Below are 16,627 nucleotides of genomic sequence, written 5' to 3' on the forward strand. Positions count from 1 at the left end.
GGGTTTAACGTCACCCTCCCACAGGTGGGACGTTTGGCAGTAAAAATATTTAAAACAATTATTTCTTAGTCTAAACCTTCATTAATCTTGACAAACTCTATGGGGCGGTTTCCCAGACAGGGATTAGACTAGTCCTAGACTAAAATAAATGAAAGAGCTGTCCAAACTATAAACAACTTGCAATGACATATCTTAAAATACATCAGTGCCCTTTGTTTTGCTTCAAAATGCACACAAGTAATGTTTTTAGGAAGGCATATTTGTTAAAACTAGTTATATTTCCTAATTAAAGCTAACTAAGCTAATCCCTGTCCGGGAAACCACCCCTATAGTGTTGGAAATCTCTGAGATATAGTTTTCATATTTCAAGGCCCTTTGATGATAGAAATTGTATAGTGACAGTCATGGTCCCGGAAGACTCAGAACCTGTCGCAATACATATTAATTATTATATATTCATAATTCTAATATCCTTCAAAACATATCTACAAAACCTCAAAAATCTTGACAACCTATATCATTTGAAAGCTCTAAGAATGTAGAATTCATATTTATATAATAATGCAGTGGCAGTAATTAATTAATATGTGACAAGATTATGCAGAAATCTGTTGACACCTAGTGGCCATTGTTGGTAAAACCACTTAAACTGTGACAGAAACCAAATGTTTTGAAATTTGAATCAGAAAGTTGATACTCGTTGTTTTATTTTTGTAGTGTTTTGGGAATAAAACATTTTTATTTTTATGTTTTTTAATATAAAACACATCATTTATTGCAGTATTTATTTTTTAATACATTTAAATTACAATAACTATTTCTTTATTTAATATTTAAAACTCAAAATTTTAAATTGTCTTCTTTAAAAAGAAACTAAGATTTTGCTTCTAGACCAAATAATGTGCGAGTTATATTAATTTTACATAGGATGATGGTATGTGGAAGATCTGACTAATGATTAACACACATTTGATGAAACTAGAGAAAGCAAAAATTCTCCAGTGTCTGAACTTATGTAGCCTACTGTAAAGACACATATAGCCGATACATAGAAGCAGGGTTCTAAATTAACACCCGCCAACCCGCCAAATGCGGGTTAAAATTAATTTTGGCGGGTGTTCATAAAAACTTACTAGCCAGTTTGGCCGGTGATGCATGAGGCATTGCATGCATGATACATAATGCTCTGTTCTCGGACATTTATTCCTCTGGCAGTACTTCCTACATTTCCCATGAACACTGTACCGTAATGCTACGTGATGATGTTTCATACACCACTGGCTGCGCGCAGTTTGCAGTGAAACCAGCGCGAGAAACCATGGAAACGAACGGAGCGCATCCACAAGAACACACAAGGAAGGCGGCACATGCCATAGTCTAAATCTGTTGTGCCCCGGTGTAAATCTCAAGTTAAGATTTTAGCAGTTCAGTGCATTCCTTTACAAAGATAAAAGCGGCAAAAACGGATCTATATGCGCTTGTAAAAGCGAATAAGCGATGCAGCAGGCGCACTGATGCATACACGCACAAAGCCATGTCGGCGCGTCATTGCGTTTATCCACGCACAACCGCATTCAACGTCACGCGATTATGTTAGCTTATAAAAACATGACGAAACTAAAGTTAAGTTTCTAAATTATAATGTTAATCTTATTTTGACTCGATTACTATTGGCTTCTGTGGACGTCAGAAATGTTTTTTGCAAAGCAGGGAAAGGGAAGCAGAAAGGAAAGATGATGAGACTAAGGGAGGTAACGTAAGAGAAAACTACATCCTCACACCCTGTCAGTTCTCAAACATTAGAGGAAAACATTTCAGGAGAACCTCTTGTCAAGTCTATAGAATTGCATTGTTGCTGAGAAAATCAACACATGTGTGAAATTAATATTTAGTTTACTAATGTTTAACTAGGACATACATAAACAGTTAGCAGTAACTATGACTGTAAGAGCCATTTGTCTAGTTAGTATAGCAGTCAAATATTGTAAAAATATTCTTGTAAAAATAAGTTATTAATCATTGCTATCATTGTATAATGTTGAAAATATGCATGTACGTGAAAGAAAAAAACGAAACGAACAATTTGTGGTGGGAACAAATAATTTTAAAGTTGAGGCAGTAGGGCTAAAGGACCATGAGAGTGCCCAAAGTCATCAGAGAGTCTAACGTTAATTAAAACTGCCAAGACAGGTCATATTGAAGAGAGCCTTGCTTGGAGAAGCCTCACTTTATGTGTTTTTCATACTAACAATGTTAATAAAATTATCAAATGCATTCGTAATTTTTTTTCACCTGAAAAAATTTGGCTAGTGTAAATGCTGATTGGCTGGTAACTTTAGAAAGTTACCAGCCACATTGGCTGGTGATCAAAAAAGTTAATTTAGAACCCTGCATAGAAGTACCATTTATTTATTTCTCTTTTAATAGTCTTTAAGTGTAAGGTCTTAACTTTTTATAAGCTTTTGTGCGACAGCAAGGTTTCTGTGTTATAGGTTATTTATGGACTTTGACCAAAAACTATTTAATGAATCATTATTTTTAAGAATGTGTGGTACTTTGGGCATAACGTCTTTGTGATATAATGATATATCTTCAAATGAAATGTTATTTTATTCTAATTTATTACTAAATTGTGTATGTTTTCATTCTTGGTCAATTATCTGTGAGGAAGACTATAGTTCGAAGTCCCAAGATGATCACATTCAGGTTCAGGTTGTCATGGTGATCTGCAGGATTTAGGGTTGATACTACTGACTGGTAAGTTACATACTAATCTATCATACTATCATTTTTAACATGCTAACTTAAGTAACTGAAACATTTGATACACGCACCCACACGAAGGGGAGCAACTGGGGAAAAGACTTCATCAAGGGCACCACAGTTCTTCTAGAATCAAACCAGCAATCTTCAGGTCACAAGCTCATCTGCCCGAATTCAGTGATCCATAAATGTCACCTGATAAGTGTGTTAGGCTTGCGTGTGTGTGTGTGTTCAGATGTGACACATGAGTGTGAAAATGTTTTTTCCATCACTGCACACTGATGGGCTTTGAGTTCTTAAAAGCCTTTGACCCACATCTGAACAAAAACATGTTACATTATGTCCTGATCTCTTTGACTGTGACTCTGGTAGATCAATGGACAAAATGTCTATCTGTATCAGATTATTCTGTTGTTTTTATCTTGTGACTGAATGTGAAACATGAGAGTTTTTCTTTATTAGGCTTGTGGGCCTTTATATTTTTTTATCTGAATCACCAAGCATTCATTATTTCAATACAGTCCGAGAAAAATCTTGAATGGGGAACGGCCGTACTGTATGATGTGCTGGGATTCTGTTTTAGGCTAAAAAATAATAAACACTCATCAACTTCAGATTCCCTTCAGTTTATCTTTTAAAAAGTGATGATTTGCTCACCCTCACATCTTTTTTTTAATCCTGTGTGACTTTTCTCCTCTGAATAAAAAGTTTTCATCATTAAAGTGGTAAGTCTGAGTATTTTGTGTTTTTTGCATGATAATCTCCAGTTATTACTGTGTATATGTCAATCTTTCTCTCTGAACTCACAGATCTCTGAGGAGGTTTATGAACTGATGATGATCTGTGGACCACCGCTATCAGATCTTCCATAGACACCCATTGAGTTTCAGGCAAAGTTTTCACTACCTTCATCCTATCGCTAAAACATTTCTCAGTCCTGTTCTTCTTTAAAGCGCACCTATTATGCCATTTTTTACAAGATGCACAGTAATATATGGTAAGTCTCAGGTGTTTCAGCTCAAAATATCCCACAGATCATTTATTATAGGATGTTCAAAATGCCCCTATTTGTGTGGGAGCAAAAATGCGCTGTTCATGTACCTTTAAAAACATACCTGTGAATACAGTCTGAGACTATAACGTCTCACTATTGAGATACGGCAGACAGCATAGCTGTTGGATATGGTAATGCAGGACTGTCAGTCAGTGGCTGTGGGCGGGGCTTTATCAGTGTGATGTCATATTAACAAGGGAATCAAAACATGTCTAATGAGACTGCTGTGGTTTAGTAGGGATTAAAACAAAGGAGATCGAGGATTATTTTCATTGTACTGCATGGTGGATGTGTTCACACACTGCCAATAGACGTTTCATCGGACGCATGTGCATTGTTGTGTTTATGCGTCTGGACAGAACTTAACTTCCGGTCTCGGTTTGTTTAACGGTCTGACTAGTGTGACTAAACTGAACTCAGTAACACATACCTCCTCGAAAATAACAAATGTTTTGATTTCCTTGAGACGAGAGGAGACAACGATCAGGGATCACCGTTATGCGATGGGAGGTTTGGCAGCCCATCTGTTGTTAAGATCGTATACATGTAGACATTTTATGTTAGCTTAGTGTTGTTTTTGATATGCTTTACTTAGGATTTACTTGTTGTTTATTTTGCTTGTTATTCAGAAATAAACTATTTTAAAAGGATTGATTTTTTGTGGAAGTTTACCGGAAGTTACGTTTGTTCCATGAAAGTTGTTTGTTTATGTTGTTATTGCTGAAACATCTATACAAATTTATGCCCAAGCATCTTGTAAAAGTGGATTTTGCATAATAGGTGTCCTTTAATAAAACACATCAGATTCACCACACTCATCAGGCTGTTAGTCGAGTACTACAGACCAGAAATAGCCGTGTCCCATAAGAGTGACATTTAAACTGTTCAGTGTTGGTGTGTCTACAGAAATAGTATTGAGAACATTAACAATCTTGGCTTCATTAGAAACATGTCAACTGTGATTCTTCATGAAACAGCTGGACGGATATCTCAGTCAGCATATTCAGTAAGCATGGGTTATAATATCCAGATCTGGTCCTCATACACAAAAGAAATCATGGATATTTGACTTAAAATATAGAGTAATTTTATGCTATAATTAGATTTTGGGTATTATGTTAGGTTAGAGGTGACCCTGGGACAAAGTAAAAGCTCTATCACAGTACCCGAGGGTCTTTGGCTCTGGGATACAGATATTTTATGACAGTGGTTTTTATTGTGCATTCTCTGTGACTCTGTATCACATTTACACTGTTGCCCCATGAGGCAAAGATACACAATAAGTGAATTATTACTTAGTGAAGCTGGACGAGAGGAGATGAGCCGCAGTGCAGAAAAACTTTAGACATCCAGACAAAGAATAGATGACATCAAAGTCTTATGGTTTATTCTGTAGATGCATAACAGTTTATTATTAAAAATCCTTTCAATTTTAGTTTCATTTTGTTTCTAAATAATATAAAATGCATATTATTCTATTTATTTGTTGTGTAAGGGTGTCTGTGTGAGATGGCACTATTTAATAGTTGATATTATAGTAAAGAATAAAACATAGAATACAGAGAAAAGTCTGAACATTAGAGGAATGTTACATATATGTACCAACCACCACAGAATTGCACTATTAAAAGCGGGGTGCGTGATTTTGAAAAACACTTTGGAAAAGGGAGTCGAGCCGACTACCAAAACACACTTGTAGTCAATTAGCAGTAAGGGGCGTGTCTACTAACCAACATCGTTGCCTGGGTTGTGTATGTGTGGGGCGGGTCTATCAAATGAAGGTCCAGATTCTATTGGGGTAGGAGCGTGTTTGTCAACATTGGCTTTCAAAGATCACACACCCTTGCCTTTAACTTTGCATTATCATAACAAATGTGTTTTATACACACAAAGTTAATGCAACCAGGGGAAAACCAGCAAACAAAATATCAAGGGTCAACTAAAACAAACACTGATCACCATAACGGCAACTTTAAATTAAACAAAACATCAACATCTAAACCTAATAAGTAACTTGTGTTTTCTACAGCAACATTTTTGACAAACATTCAGAAATAAAGTTTTATAACAGTTTTAAACAAAGATAAGCGAAAAAGTAAATATAGAAAACAGTTGTTTTAAACATTGTGTGAACTTTACAGTAAAATGTTACATTATAACATTCAGACAACCAAGAAACTTTTTACCAGAAAACATTTAGTTTTATGTTGCCAGATCCTTTTTGGGAACGTTGGGAACTTTCAAAGAACATTCTTAAAACTCTTCTCTGTTAGTTGGGATGTGCTGGAGATATAAAACCTTAGATAAATATCAGATATCCAGTCATGTTAGTAGTTTCTGTCTCAGACAGCTGCTCTTCAGATTTAGAATATTTTTAAACTAACCACAAAAATCCGCTCTGGCATTAATGAAGACAATAGCAGCCTTCAAAGTAACATTTTGTTATTCTTGGTGGTTCAATTTGTGTTGTAACATTTTTTAGGCCAAATTTGCATTTTTGTAGGCCAAAAGTTTTATACAGTTTTCCTGTTTGTATTTGGACCGAACGCACTTAATGCCCCGCGTGCATTCAATCAGCCAATAAAACGCGCTCGCCTGTGCGCGCGCGTGTGTGTGAGAAGGATGCTAGTGCGCGCGAGAGAAATGCCAACAGTCCAGCACGAGCCGTGCGCCCTGCACAGATCCTAAACTTCAACACGGGTATGTTGGGTTTTTATCCTTTATATATTTTAAAGTGTTATAAAACTGATCGCGTACTTGCATGAACAATATTACATAAGGTTTATGAATGAAATTTATAAATATAAACAAAAAAACTTGGTGACAGTTCACAGTACTTTATAGAAAATACACGCGTGATTTAAAATGTATAATGGGTTTACACATTAAAGTTCTTGAAGGATTATTATCATTAGTAATGCATTGCAGCTAACTATAAATGATAACAACTTCAAGAAAATATCGGTTGATGCCTAAAATGCATTTAACTATGAATCAGTTACAGTATGTGTTTGTTTATTGTACTGACAAAAGAAAATATAAGATTGTTTTTTATTCTTTTAAGAGCTGAGAAGTCTAATTTATTTGATGTTTGTGATCGGATCAATAAGTATTGATCGGTGTTTATTTCTGCTCAGCAGGATTTCTTCTGCTCATACAGAGGTGCATTGACTTCATTTAATTCATTTTCACTTTTTTCGACACCTTTATAACCTTCAAAGTTACTGCCATTGTCAAATGATGATACAATGCAAGCTATTAACAGTCTCCACATCAGATATTTGTTTCTTACAGAAAGAGAAAATGTTCTTCAGACTATAAAAACATGCCATTTTTAATGGAAAAAAATATGATTTTGCCATAAACACATAGGCCTATTATACTGCGCTGCAATATTAGAAATGTGCAGTTAAGAATTTTTGTATTTGGTCATTAAATTATGTTAGTTGTTAAAAAAGCGGTAGTATTTTATAGTTATTTGTGCAACCTGTTAATTCATCCTTACTGCATCTATCACATAATCATATCTTTATTGACCACTGACGTGATGTTTTTGTATCTTAAAGTACTGTTCATAATAATAGTACTGTAGCATGATATTGATATCTGAAACCACCATGCAACCGGTCCCATTAACATTCTCTGTGTTAAAGAGCAGATAATGATGTGCGGCTGTTAATTAAAGCACTTATGCCATCTCTTAGTATTTATAAGTGACCTCTGACCTGCCCTTAACCCTTCAGTTATCTTTGTGCTGAAGCTCAGCTGTCTCCTGTATACAGAAGTCAGCTGTCAGCAGCACACAAACTTGTCCTAATAAAGTCAGAGAGCGCATTTACTCATGATGGACATCAAACGTGTTGACCTGTTGATCAGAAAGAGATGTGAGAGAAGTTTCATTAGATGATTAGGATTTGGTGTGCATGTGTGTTACATTCGGCACAGATGTACTTCAGTCATGGTGCGGTGGAGAGGTGACCTGATTTACTTCTCTTTTATGTGGCCGTTATTGATCCACAATGTTTTAAGATCCTGATCGACCCAGATTTACCGGGCTTGTCTTTCTCTTCATTCACAGTTCCTGTCACGTTCCTGCTGGAAATAGCAGCTTTTCTCCATTTAGCCCTGCCAACAATTATCTTGTTTTGTTTGCGGTGACACCTGAATATGACGTCGCGTGTTCAATTAGCCACAGAAGAGCGTGTCACTGCATGTTTTGTGTCATATAAAGCAGCCGTGCTGCTTTTATGTCAGCACAGTATGAGATGTGGAGGTGGTCGTGTCTGATTCTTCAGCCATCTTCAGACTTTCTGTTGTGCCGGACTCATTTCTACCTGAGAGGTAATGCATAACAACTGAATAGATGGAGATGATTGCTCCTTCATGTTTTGTTTCAAAACTGATTAAAAAATCAAGATAGTTCATGTTTGATCAGTTGGGTTTGGACGGATTTGATGTTTGAGTTCATATTAAAATCTCTGACTTTTGTTTGCAGTCTAGGCAAATCTGAGCACCGTTTGAGATCTCTTCTGGAACTCTATAGAGGAGACCTAACATTACTGATGTCTTAGAAGAAGATTACCTGTATGGAAATGAGAAACAATTGAGAAATAAATATTTGTGACTTCTTTCGTATGGGATCCTCTCACGTTCAGTGTTTCATTTTGGAGCAGAGAAGATGAGTGAAAGATCTCTGGTGGAGTACGAGCTGCAGTCGACTGTTTCGGAGCCCGGGGCCACAGCGGGGCTCCTGCCGGCCCCTGACACAGAGCAGAACACAGCGCTGTGTTTCGTTGGACTCCTGCTGGTGTTTTTAATCTTTCTGATGGTTCGCTGTTTCCGGATTCTTCTGGATCCCTACAGCAGCATGCCGTCCTCATCCTGGTCTGACCACAAAGATGGATTTGAGAAGGGACAGTTTGATCACGCGCTGGTGTAACACTTTAGGATTGATTTTAAAAAATACAAAGCACTTTAATGTTGCCTTCTCAAATGACAAAGATTATCACAGCATTCAGATGCTGTCCTGGAACATTGCTGCCTACATGAACATGAATGTGATCAGATTCTGGCAACGTCTGGGTTTTCTGTGTGATGTGTTGCACTGTGCACATATTGAAAGCAAATTCAAAGGGATGTATAACATACCAAACACAACATTTAACATTTTGTTGAAATTCACTTCTTGTTCTAACAGCCTTTCTGCTCTCAATCTTTATATTTTGTTTATTGTAGCATGCATTTATTCTGTGCTTTTGGCATTGTTATCATGTGTTTACTGCAAAAAATGACTTTCTTACTTAGTATTTTTGTCTTGTTTTGAGCACAATTTTTTCAAGATTCTTAAATCAAGATGTATTTTCTTGATGAGCAAAATGACCTAAGAAATAAGTCTAGTTTTTAGACAAAAAAAACATCAAATTTAAGAGAATGTGTGCTTAAAATAAGCAAAAAAATCTACCATTGGGGTAAAAAAGTCTTTTTAAACACAAATTTACCGAGCCCCTAAGGTGACATTGGAGTAAAAAAAAATCGAAAGTTTAGTTTCGTGTGCTCACGTGAAACCTTCATGTGCAAAAGTTAAGAAGTTAATGTTTCATGTGAGCACGCGAAATTTTCACGTAAGCATGCGATTTCATGTGAGCATGCAAAACTAACTTTATTAAATTTTTGCTCCATGTGGACCATGTCCCCTTAGGGGCTCCGTACAAATTTACCGAGCCCCTATGGTGACATTGTAGTAAAAAAAATTGTAAGTTTAGTTTCATGTGCTCACGTGAAAGTTTCACGTTTAGTTTCAAAATTTTACGTGAATCTTTTGCGTGCGCACGTAAAACTTTGCCGTATGCATGTGAAACTTTCACCTAAAATTTCGAAACTAAAAGCGAAAGTTTTACATGTGCACACGAAACTAAACTTTATTTCATTTTTGCTCCATGTCCCCTTAGGGGCTCCGTATAAATTCAATTAAATTTGATATTTTTGTGTAAAAACTAGACTTATTAAATCTATCTTGATTTAATAATTTTTAGATATTGGTACTGAAAAGTACAAGACAAAAATGCAAAATAAATTGTTTTGCAGTGTTTGTCTACTTTTCAGGTTTAATCTGTGATATTTGGAGTTTCTGTGCCTTTATTGCAGTCAGAATTATTTGTAAATCAGAAATTCGATTGCATTTCTGTTAATTTTCATATTTAATTTCCATAACAGGGGTTAGGTTGATAATTAAAAAGGTTAATGCAATGTCTAAACATGGAAACTTGCCTGGAGTTGTATGCATTGCTTTTTAGCAAAGAAAGATGCAGTTTGCTTAATAAATGATTTTTTTGCTCAGTCAGTGAACTGTATTTGGTGTGGACGGACTTGAGTCTCTCTGGATTAATCAGGCACATCTGTGGACGCCTCTCATGAGGGTACAAATCTCATGTTATTTTGACGAAGAACAAAAACAGTCAGCAAGATATCAGCTATAAATATGTTTAGATCAATACTTCAGAATCAATTTTATTTACATGATAGGAAATAACATTATTCCCTTGGCATTAATTAATTCACCTGTTTTATTAACGTGTGACAAGAAAGATCCTGGTGAGATTTATGAGCTTTTACGAGCCGTCACAAATGACATTTTGGACATCACCTGATGAGTGAAAGGTCATTTTCTGATTGCTTTCTCTTTGTGGTCCATTCAGTACATGAAGGCAATAAATAATTTCCTACTGTATGTGAAGATGCTCAGTAAATGAGCATACAGCAGATCTGATTAGAAGACACATGCATTGACTGAATAATTGATTATAGTATGCTGTAAATCTCACAGGTATTGACTCTCGCTCTCTGTTGGAGGATATGAGTTAACCAGCTCACTTCTTAACATCTTCACAAGCTTTAGCTTTACTGTATGTTAAACACAAAACATCTTCAACAGATAATGGAAATGATTTATTTATGTCTTTATGAATATGTTAGAGATTGTTTGACTGCTTCTGCTAGTTTCTGTGTGCAATATATGAGATGATTTGTGACCAGTTCATGGATGTGTGAAAGTGACTTAATGATGTTTACAATAGCTTCATCACACTGCGTATATCTGCTAAGCAATAAACTTCACTGCTGGTGTATTTTCAACACCAGTGTAGTATTGGGATGAATCTAAATATCATATAATTTGTGCCTTATCTAATACTGGTCATCATAGCATTAGCATATACACTAGCTACAAATATATGTTATACATAATCAGCATTAAGTTTTACATTATTTTGTTTTACAAAAGTGTGTTTTATACACACAAAGTTAATGCAGCCAGGGAAAAACAAAACGTCAAGGGTCCAGCTAAAACAAACACTGATCACCATAATGATGACTTTAAATGAAACAAAACATCAACATCGCAGCCTAATAAGTCAATTGTGTTTTCAACAGCAATATTTTAACTGCACATTCAGAAATAATGTTTTATAACAGATTTAAATAAAATGCAATGGTTCTCTATTATTTGAATAACAAGCAAAAAAGTAAATATAGAAAACAGTTGTTTTAAATATTGTGTTAACATTAAAACCTGACTTTGTCGTAACGTTTAAAAATGATAAAATGTTTAAAAAACAAGAGACTTTTATCATTCATCCTGCATCTGGGCCAGGTTATTTTTGAGTGGGCCAAACTGTTTTGCTACCTGATTGTAACCTATATTAAAATACATTGCCATACATTTGGTAATAGTAATTTAGTCCCAAAATTCATGCATATTGCTTATTACTACTAATAATATTACACACCGTTATATGAGTGATATGGGAATTAGGATGCATAGTCTTTGAAATGACAGCTAAACAAAGCATATCAGGAGTTTTCTCTCATTCAGAGGAAAGTTTTGATAAATGTCTTACCTGCAAGCGCCATCTAGCGGTGAAAATAAATATCACCAATAACAAAACAATGTTGTGTGAAATAAGTACAGGAAAATGAGACTGCTTGAATTATTACTAGAGGTCCACTAATTTTAAATTTTCCACCCATACCGTTATCCTATTATTCAGAGTGATATCTGCTAATACCGATAATTGGGTGGTTAACTTGTTTTAAGTATTTCTGAAGATTAAATATCCTAAATGTTATTCTTTTACAGAATGACCATTAATATTGAACATTAAACAAGTGATGTTTCTTTACATTTTTTATACACAGACCTCGCATTTTCCTGTTCTCTTTTGATTGAAAGGATAAATCGATCATGATCGGATTTTTTTAAACTATTGGCCAATAGCCGAAAGTAAGAAAATAGTTTTATTGACCAATTGGACGATTTATATTGGTGCATTTCTAATTATTATGGCATACAATAAATGTAATATTGTCTGTATACCAAATATAAAAAATGTGAAATTCTTAAATTCAAGTGAGAAAATAACTGTTAATTCTATAATACTTGTCAGTGATACTTAACAACATTAAGTTCTATGTGTATGTTTCTAATAATGCTAATTAATTATGGGAGAATAAAATGTTTTCTTATTTTTGACAAGGTCCCACTAAATTACATTTTCCTAGAAATTTAATTTAATTTGACTTAATTTAAAACAGAATTCAATATTTTCATATTCTGACAGCTAAAGTAATAAACTTGAGATTTAAAATGGATTCAGTAGTAAACATTATGTTTCAGTCAGACCTTAACCTCATTAGCAAAACATCAGACATACAAAAGAGTTCAGCTCCAATTCACCAGAACAAAAAACAGAAACTTGATAACAAGTTCATCCGAGTTCAATGAACTTGAGCTAATGTACAGACTTTACAACCTATGTATCATATACAGGTGGCACACAATATTATATTAATATTATATTTGTCTGCACTAAAAAGTGATTTTATTGCTTAACTATTTAAGATTCAAGATGATCTTGGAAGATGAGTGAAGGTAACTAAACAGTAGTATCTGGTTTGTACAGTGACAGAGACATTTGGTGACACTCAGCACCTGCACTGTCTCAAATCTGTGTAATATAACATCAGAAATGTAGGGAAGAATGCAGAGTTAAAGTGAAAATATGATAACATCAGTGGGTAGCAGTGTTGCCACAGGTCTCCAGTTCAAGCCCAGGTGGTCAGATGCCCTTTCTGTGTGGAGTTTGCATGTTCTGCCTGTGTCAACGTGGTTTCCTCCCACAGCCCAAAACATGCAAATTAGGTGAATTGGGAATGCCAAATTGCCCCCCTCCCAATGTTTGTGATTCATTTGTGTATGGATTAATATATTCATAAATGCTGGAATGGCGTTAAAGGCCCACTGAAGTGCCTTGCAATGTGCCGCATTATTTGATGAGGTGACGTCAGTTTAACTGAAGACTCTCCCCCCTTTTTAAATAACCAATAGTGTTTCATTCATGGCACAGTCCAGAAAAGACATAAGCTGTGTCCAAATTCGAAGGGTGTCCCAGGTTTCGAGTGGATGAATGACTGAAACTTTTTTGGAAACGTTATTTTAAGGTAAAAAAAAACTCTTTGGGGTTGCTTTAAAGGAATAGTCTACCCTTTTGCCATATTAAACTATGTTATTACCTCAACTTAGACGAATTAATACATATCTATCTTTTTTCAATGTGTGTACTGTACAGCGCGTTGTGAATGTGTTAGCATTTAGCCTAGCCCCATTCATTCCTATGGTACCAAACAGGGAAGCCACCAAACACTACTGTGATTTTCCTATTTAAAGACTGTTACATGAGGAGTTATACCAGTAAGTATGGTGCCACAAAATAAAACTTTTTTTTGGTACCATAGAAATGAATGGGGCTAGGCTAAATGCTAACACATTCACAACGCGCTGTACAGTGCACACATTGAAAAAAGAAAGATATGTATTAATTCGTCTAAGTTGAGGTAATAACATAGTTTAATATGGCAAAAGGGTAGACTATTCCTTTCATATTATTATGTGTATGTTACCTATATTTCTACCAGTTCTACCAATTTATTGTTATGCATTTAAAATTTGTTTAATATGTTATATCCAATAAAATTGAAGCTTAATAACATTTTTAATTTTAAATACTTTTTTTATATATTTTATATTTTTTTTAACACTGGTTCTAAAATAGAGACTGCCATCATGATGATTTCAATATCACTGAATATTAATAAAGTATATGAAGTATGTATTTATCAAAATTTTGTAATAAACACCACAGACACTAATAAAGTATGACACATGAAATTGTCAGAAGTTTAGCTTAATTTAAGAAAATGAATCTGACAGAATGCACTCACCATGCACCCTTAGATCAACCAGCACCTGTAATGATCTTTACACACAGGAAGAAGTCCAAATAGATTTCTCCATCTTCTTAAATTGGCGTCTTGCGCATACACTCTAAAAATGGCTGGGTTATTTTTGACCCATAATGGGTAAATATTGGACAGAACACGTGCTGGGTTAAAAATAAGCCTATGCTGGGTTAAAAATGACCCAATGTTGGGTTGTTGTTATGCAACGATGGGGTATAATAACCCAGCAGTTGGGTTAAGATAACCCAGCATTGGGTCAATTTTTAACCCAGCACGTGTTCTGTCCAATATTTACCCATTATGGGTCAAAAATAACCCAGCCATTTTTAGAGTGTAGGTGTCATTTACACTGGGGATGCTGGGGACACGTCCCCACCACTTTTTGAAAGCATTTGGTTAAAATGTTCTGCAAAATCAAACAATACCTGTGCGACTTACACTGCAAAAAGTCTTTCTTACTTAGTATTTTTGTCTTGTTTTCAGTAGAAATATCTAAAAACTCTTAAATCAAAATGATTTTCTTGATGAGCAAAATGAAAGAAAAAAAGCAAAAATGTCTGCCAATGGGGTGAGAAAAAATCTAAAAATAAAATTTCTTTTTTCTAAAACACTTAATATAAGCAAAATTTTGTAACATCATCGGAAGATATGCTTGCTTGTTTTAAGTACAAACTCACTTAAATTGTATATTTTTTGTCTAAAAACTAGACTTATTTTCTTTACGTCATTTTGCTCATCAAGAAAATACATCTTGATTTAAGAATTTTTTAGATATTTCTACTGAAAACAAGACAAAAATACTAAGAAAGTCAGATTTTCAAGAAAAAAAAATACATTTGTATTTTTGTCTTGTTTTCAGTAAAAATATCAAAAAATTCTTAAATTAAGATGCTTTTTCTTGATGAGCAAAAATCTATCAAAAAATATCAAATTTAAGTGATATTGTGCATAAAACAAGCTAAAAAATCTGCCAATGGGTTAAGCAATTTTTTCTAGAATTTTTCTTGAATTTAGTGTTTAAGAAAAATGTTCAAGATTTTTGCTTACCCCATTGGCAATTTTTTTGCTTTGCTTGTTTTATGCACAAAATCACTTACATTTGTTTTTTTTTTTGGGTTTAAAAACTAAACTTATTTTCTTAGGTAATTTTGCTCATCAAGAAAAAGCATCTTAATTTAAGAATGTTTAGATATTTTACTGAAAACAAGACTAAAATACAAATAATTTTTTTTCTTGAAAATCATTTTTTGCAGTGTACGACTGGTTTTGTGGTACAGGGTGACGTATGTTGTGTTGTATGCTTATGGTGTGTTTTCTTTTACATATGTAATGAATTTCATTGTAATCATTGACTTAACGTGCTGCTGTTTTCTACAGTATGGTGCTTTGGCACTGTTCGTTACATGTGCAGTCGACATTGTTAAGGGTTTTATGCAGATTTTTTTGTGTTGTTGACCGGCCTAAACTATGCCCATTTTTGATTTGGCGTTATTCAATATTTTTCCAGTCCTGCTGTAATGTTTTTTCATCTAAACTTTTGTCCCCACCACTTTTCAACACAAACTGACGCCCCTGGTCTTGCGACATCTATTGTTGTAACACAACAGTCATAAATTTGAAGAACATTACTTTTTTTCTTAAATGTTACAAAATGTATATATATTTTAAAACAATTTTATAAAATTTTATTTGTTATATAAAATCTAGATTCACAATAGAACCACTTCATTTGTGTTAAAGGAAAACACCACCATTTTTTCAATATTTTACTATGTTCTCACCTCAATTTAGATAAATTAATACATACTTTTCTTTTTTATCTTTTTTCAATGCTTTTAATCTTTGTACAGTGCTTCTTGGATGTGTTAACATTTAGCCTAGCCCCATTCATTCCTATGGCTTCAAACAAAAGTTTTATTTTGTGCCACAATACTTAGCTGGTACAACTACTCATGTAACAGTCTTTATAGGGAAAATATGGAAGTGTTTGGTGGCTTCTAAATTCATCCCTGTTTGGATCCTAAGGAATGAATGGGGCTAGGCTAAATGCTTACACATTCATTATGGGCTGTTCAAAGATTAAGTGCATGTATTAAAAAAATAGTTAAGAAAGTATTAATTCATCTAAGTTGAGGTAAGAACATAGTAAAATATTGAAAAACGGTGTTGTTTTCCTTTTAAATGTTATATTGCTGCAATTACAATCCATCTCTGAGGTATGGCAAGAACATGAATATTTTGTTACAAATGCAATCTCTCTCAAACATTTATTGGTAGCCTATTTAAAGTTTATTTCAAATGTTGTTAAGTAGAGGGACACCACTTGCCACCACAAATAAAGAATGACCCAAACATCTGAATCGTTGTACATGATTCATTGAAATGAACCGTTCGAATGGCCGTTCTTTAATGATTCGGACACCTAAGCTGTCTGACGTTCCGCCGAGTCGACACACCCACTGACACGAGGCCATATACTCTCTGAACGCACAGACGACCTCACATTATCAGGAGAGA

At 34.6% G+C, this 16,627-nt stretch overlaps 1 protein-coding gene across 1 annotated transcript; it reads left to right on the forward strand.

Annotated features, from left to right (window-relative positions):
- Positions 1 to 6,476: 6,476 nt before the first annotated feature.
- On the forward strand, positions 6,477 to 9,370 carry LOC135744284 (cortexin-1). Its single transcript, XM_065262301.1, has 3 exons — positions 6,477 to 6,517; positions 7,896 to 8,158; positions 8,313 to 9,370. Exon 3 carries the CDS (start codon positions 8,496 to 8,498, stop codon positions 8,754 to 8,756), a length of 261 nt encoding a protein of 86 aa, XP_065118373.1. The 5' UTR covers positions 6,477 to 6,517; positions 7,896 to 8,158; positions 8,313 to 8,495; the 3' UTR covers positions 8,757 to 9,370.
- Positions 9,371 to 16,627: the final 7,257 nt, after the last annotated feature.

The sequence above is a fragment of the Paramisgurnus dabryanus genome, chromosome 6 (assembly GCF_030506205.2).
Source record: "Paramisgurnus dabryanus chromosome 6, PD_genome_1.1, whole genome shotgun sequence".
Taxonomy (NCBI): domain Eukaryota; kingdom Metazoa; phylum Chordata; class Actinopteri; order Cypriniformes; family Cobitidae; genus Paramisgurnus; species Paramisgurnus dabryanus.

Bases quoted from the DNA above. Each gene is read 5' to 3' on its own strand.
- LOC135744284 (XM_065262301.1), top strand. From the start codon at position 8,496: ATGAGTGAAAGATCTCTGGTGGAGTACGAGCTGCAGTCGACTGTTTCG.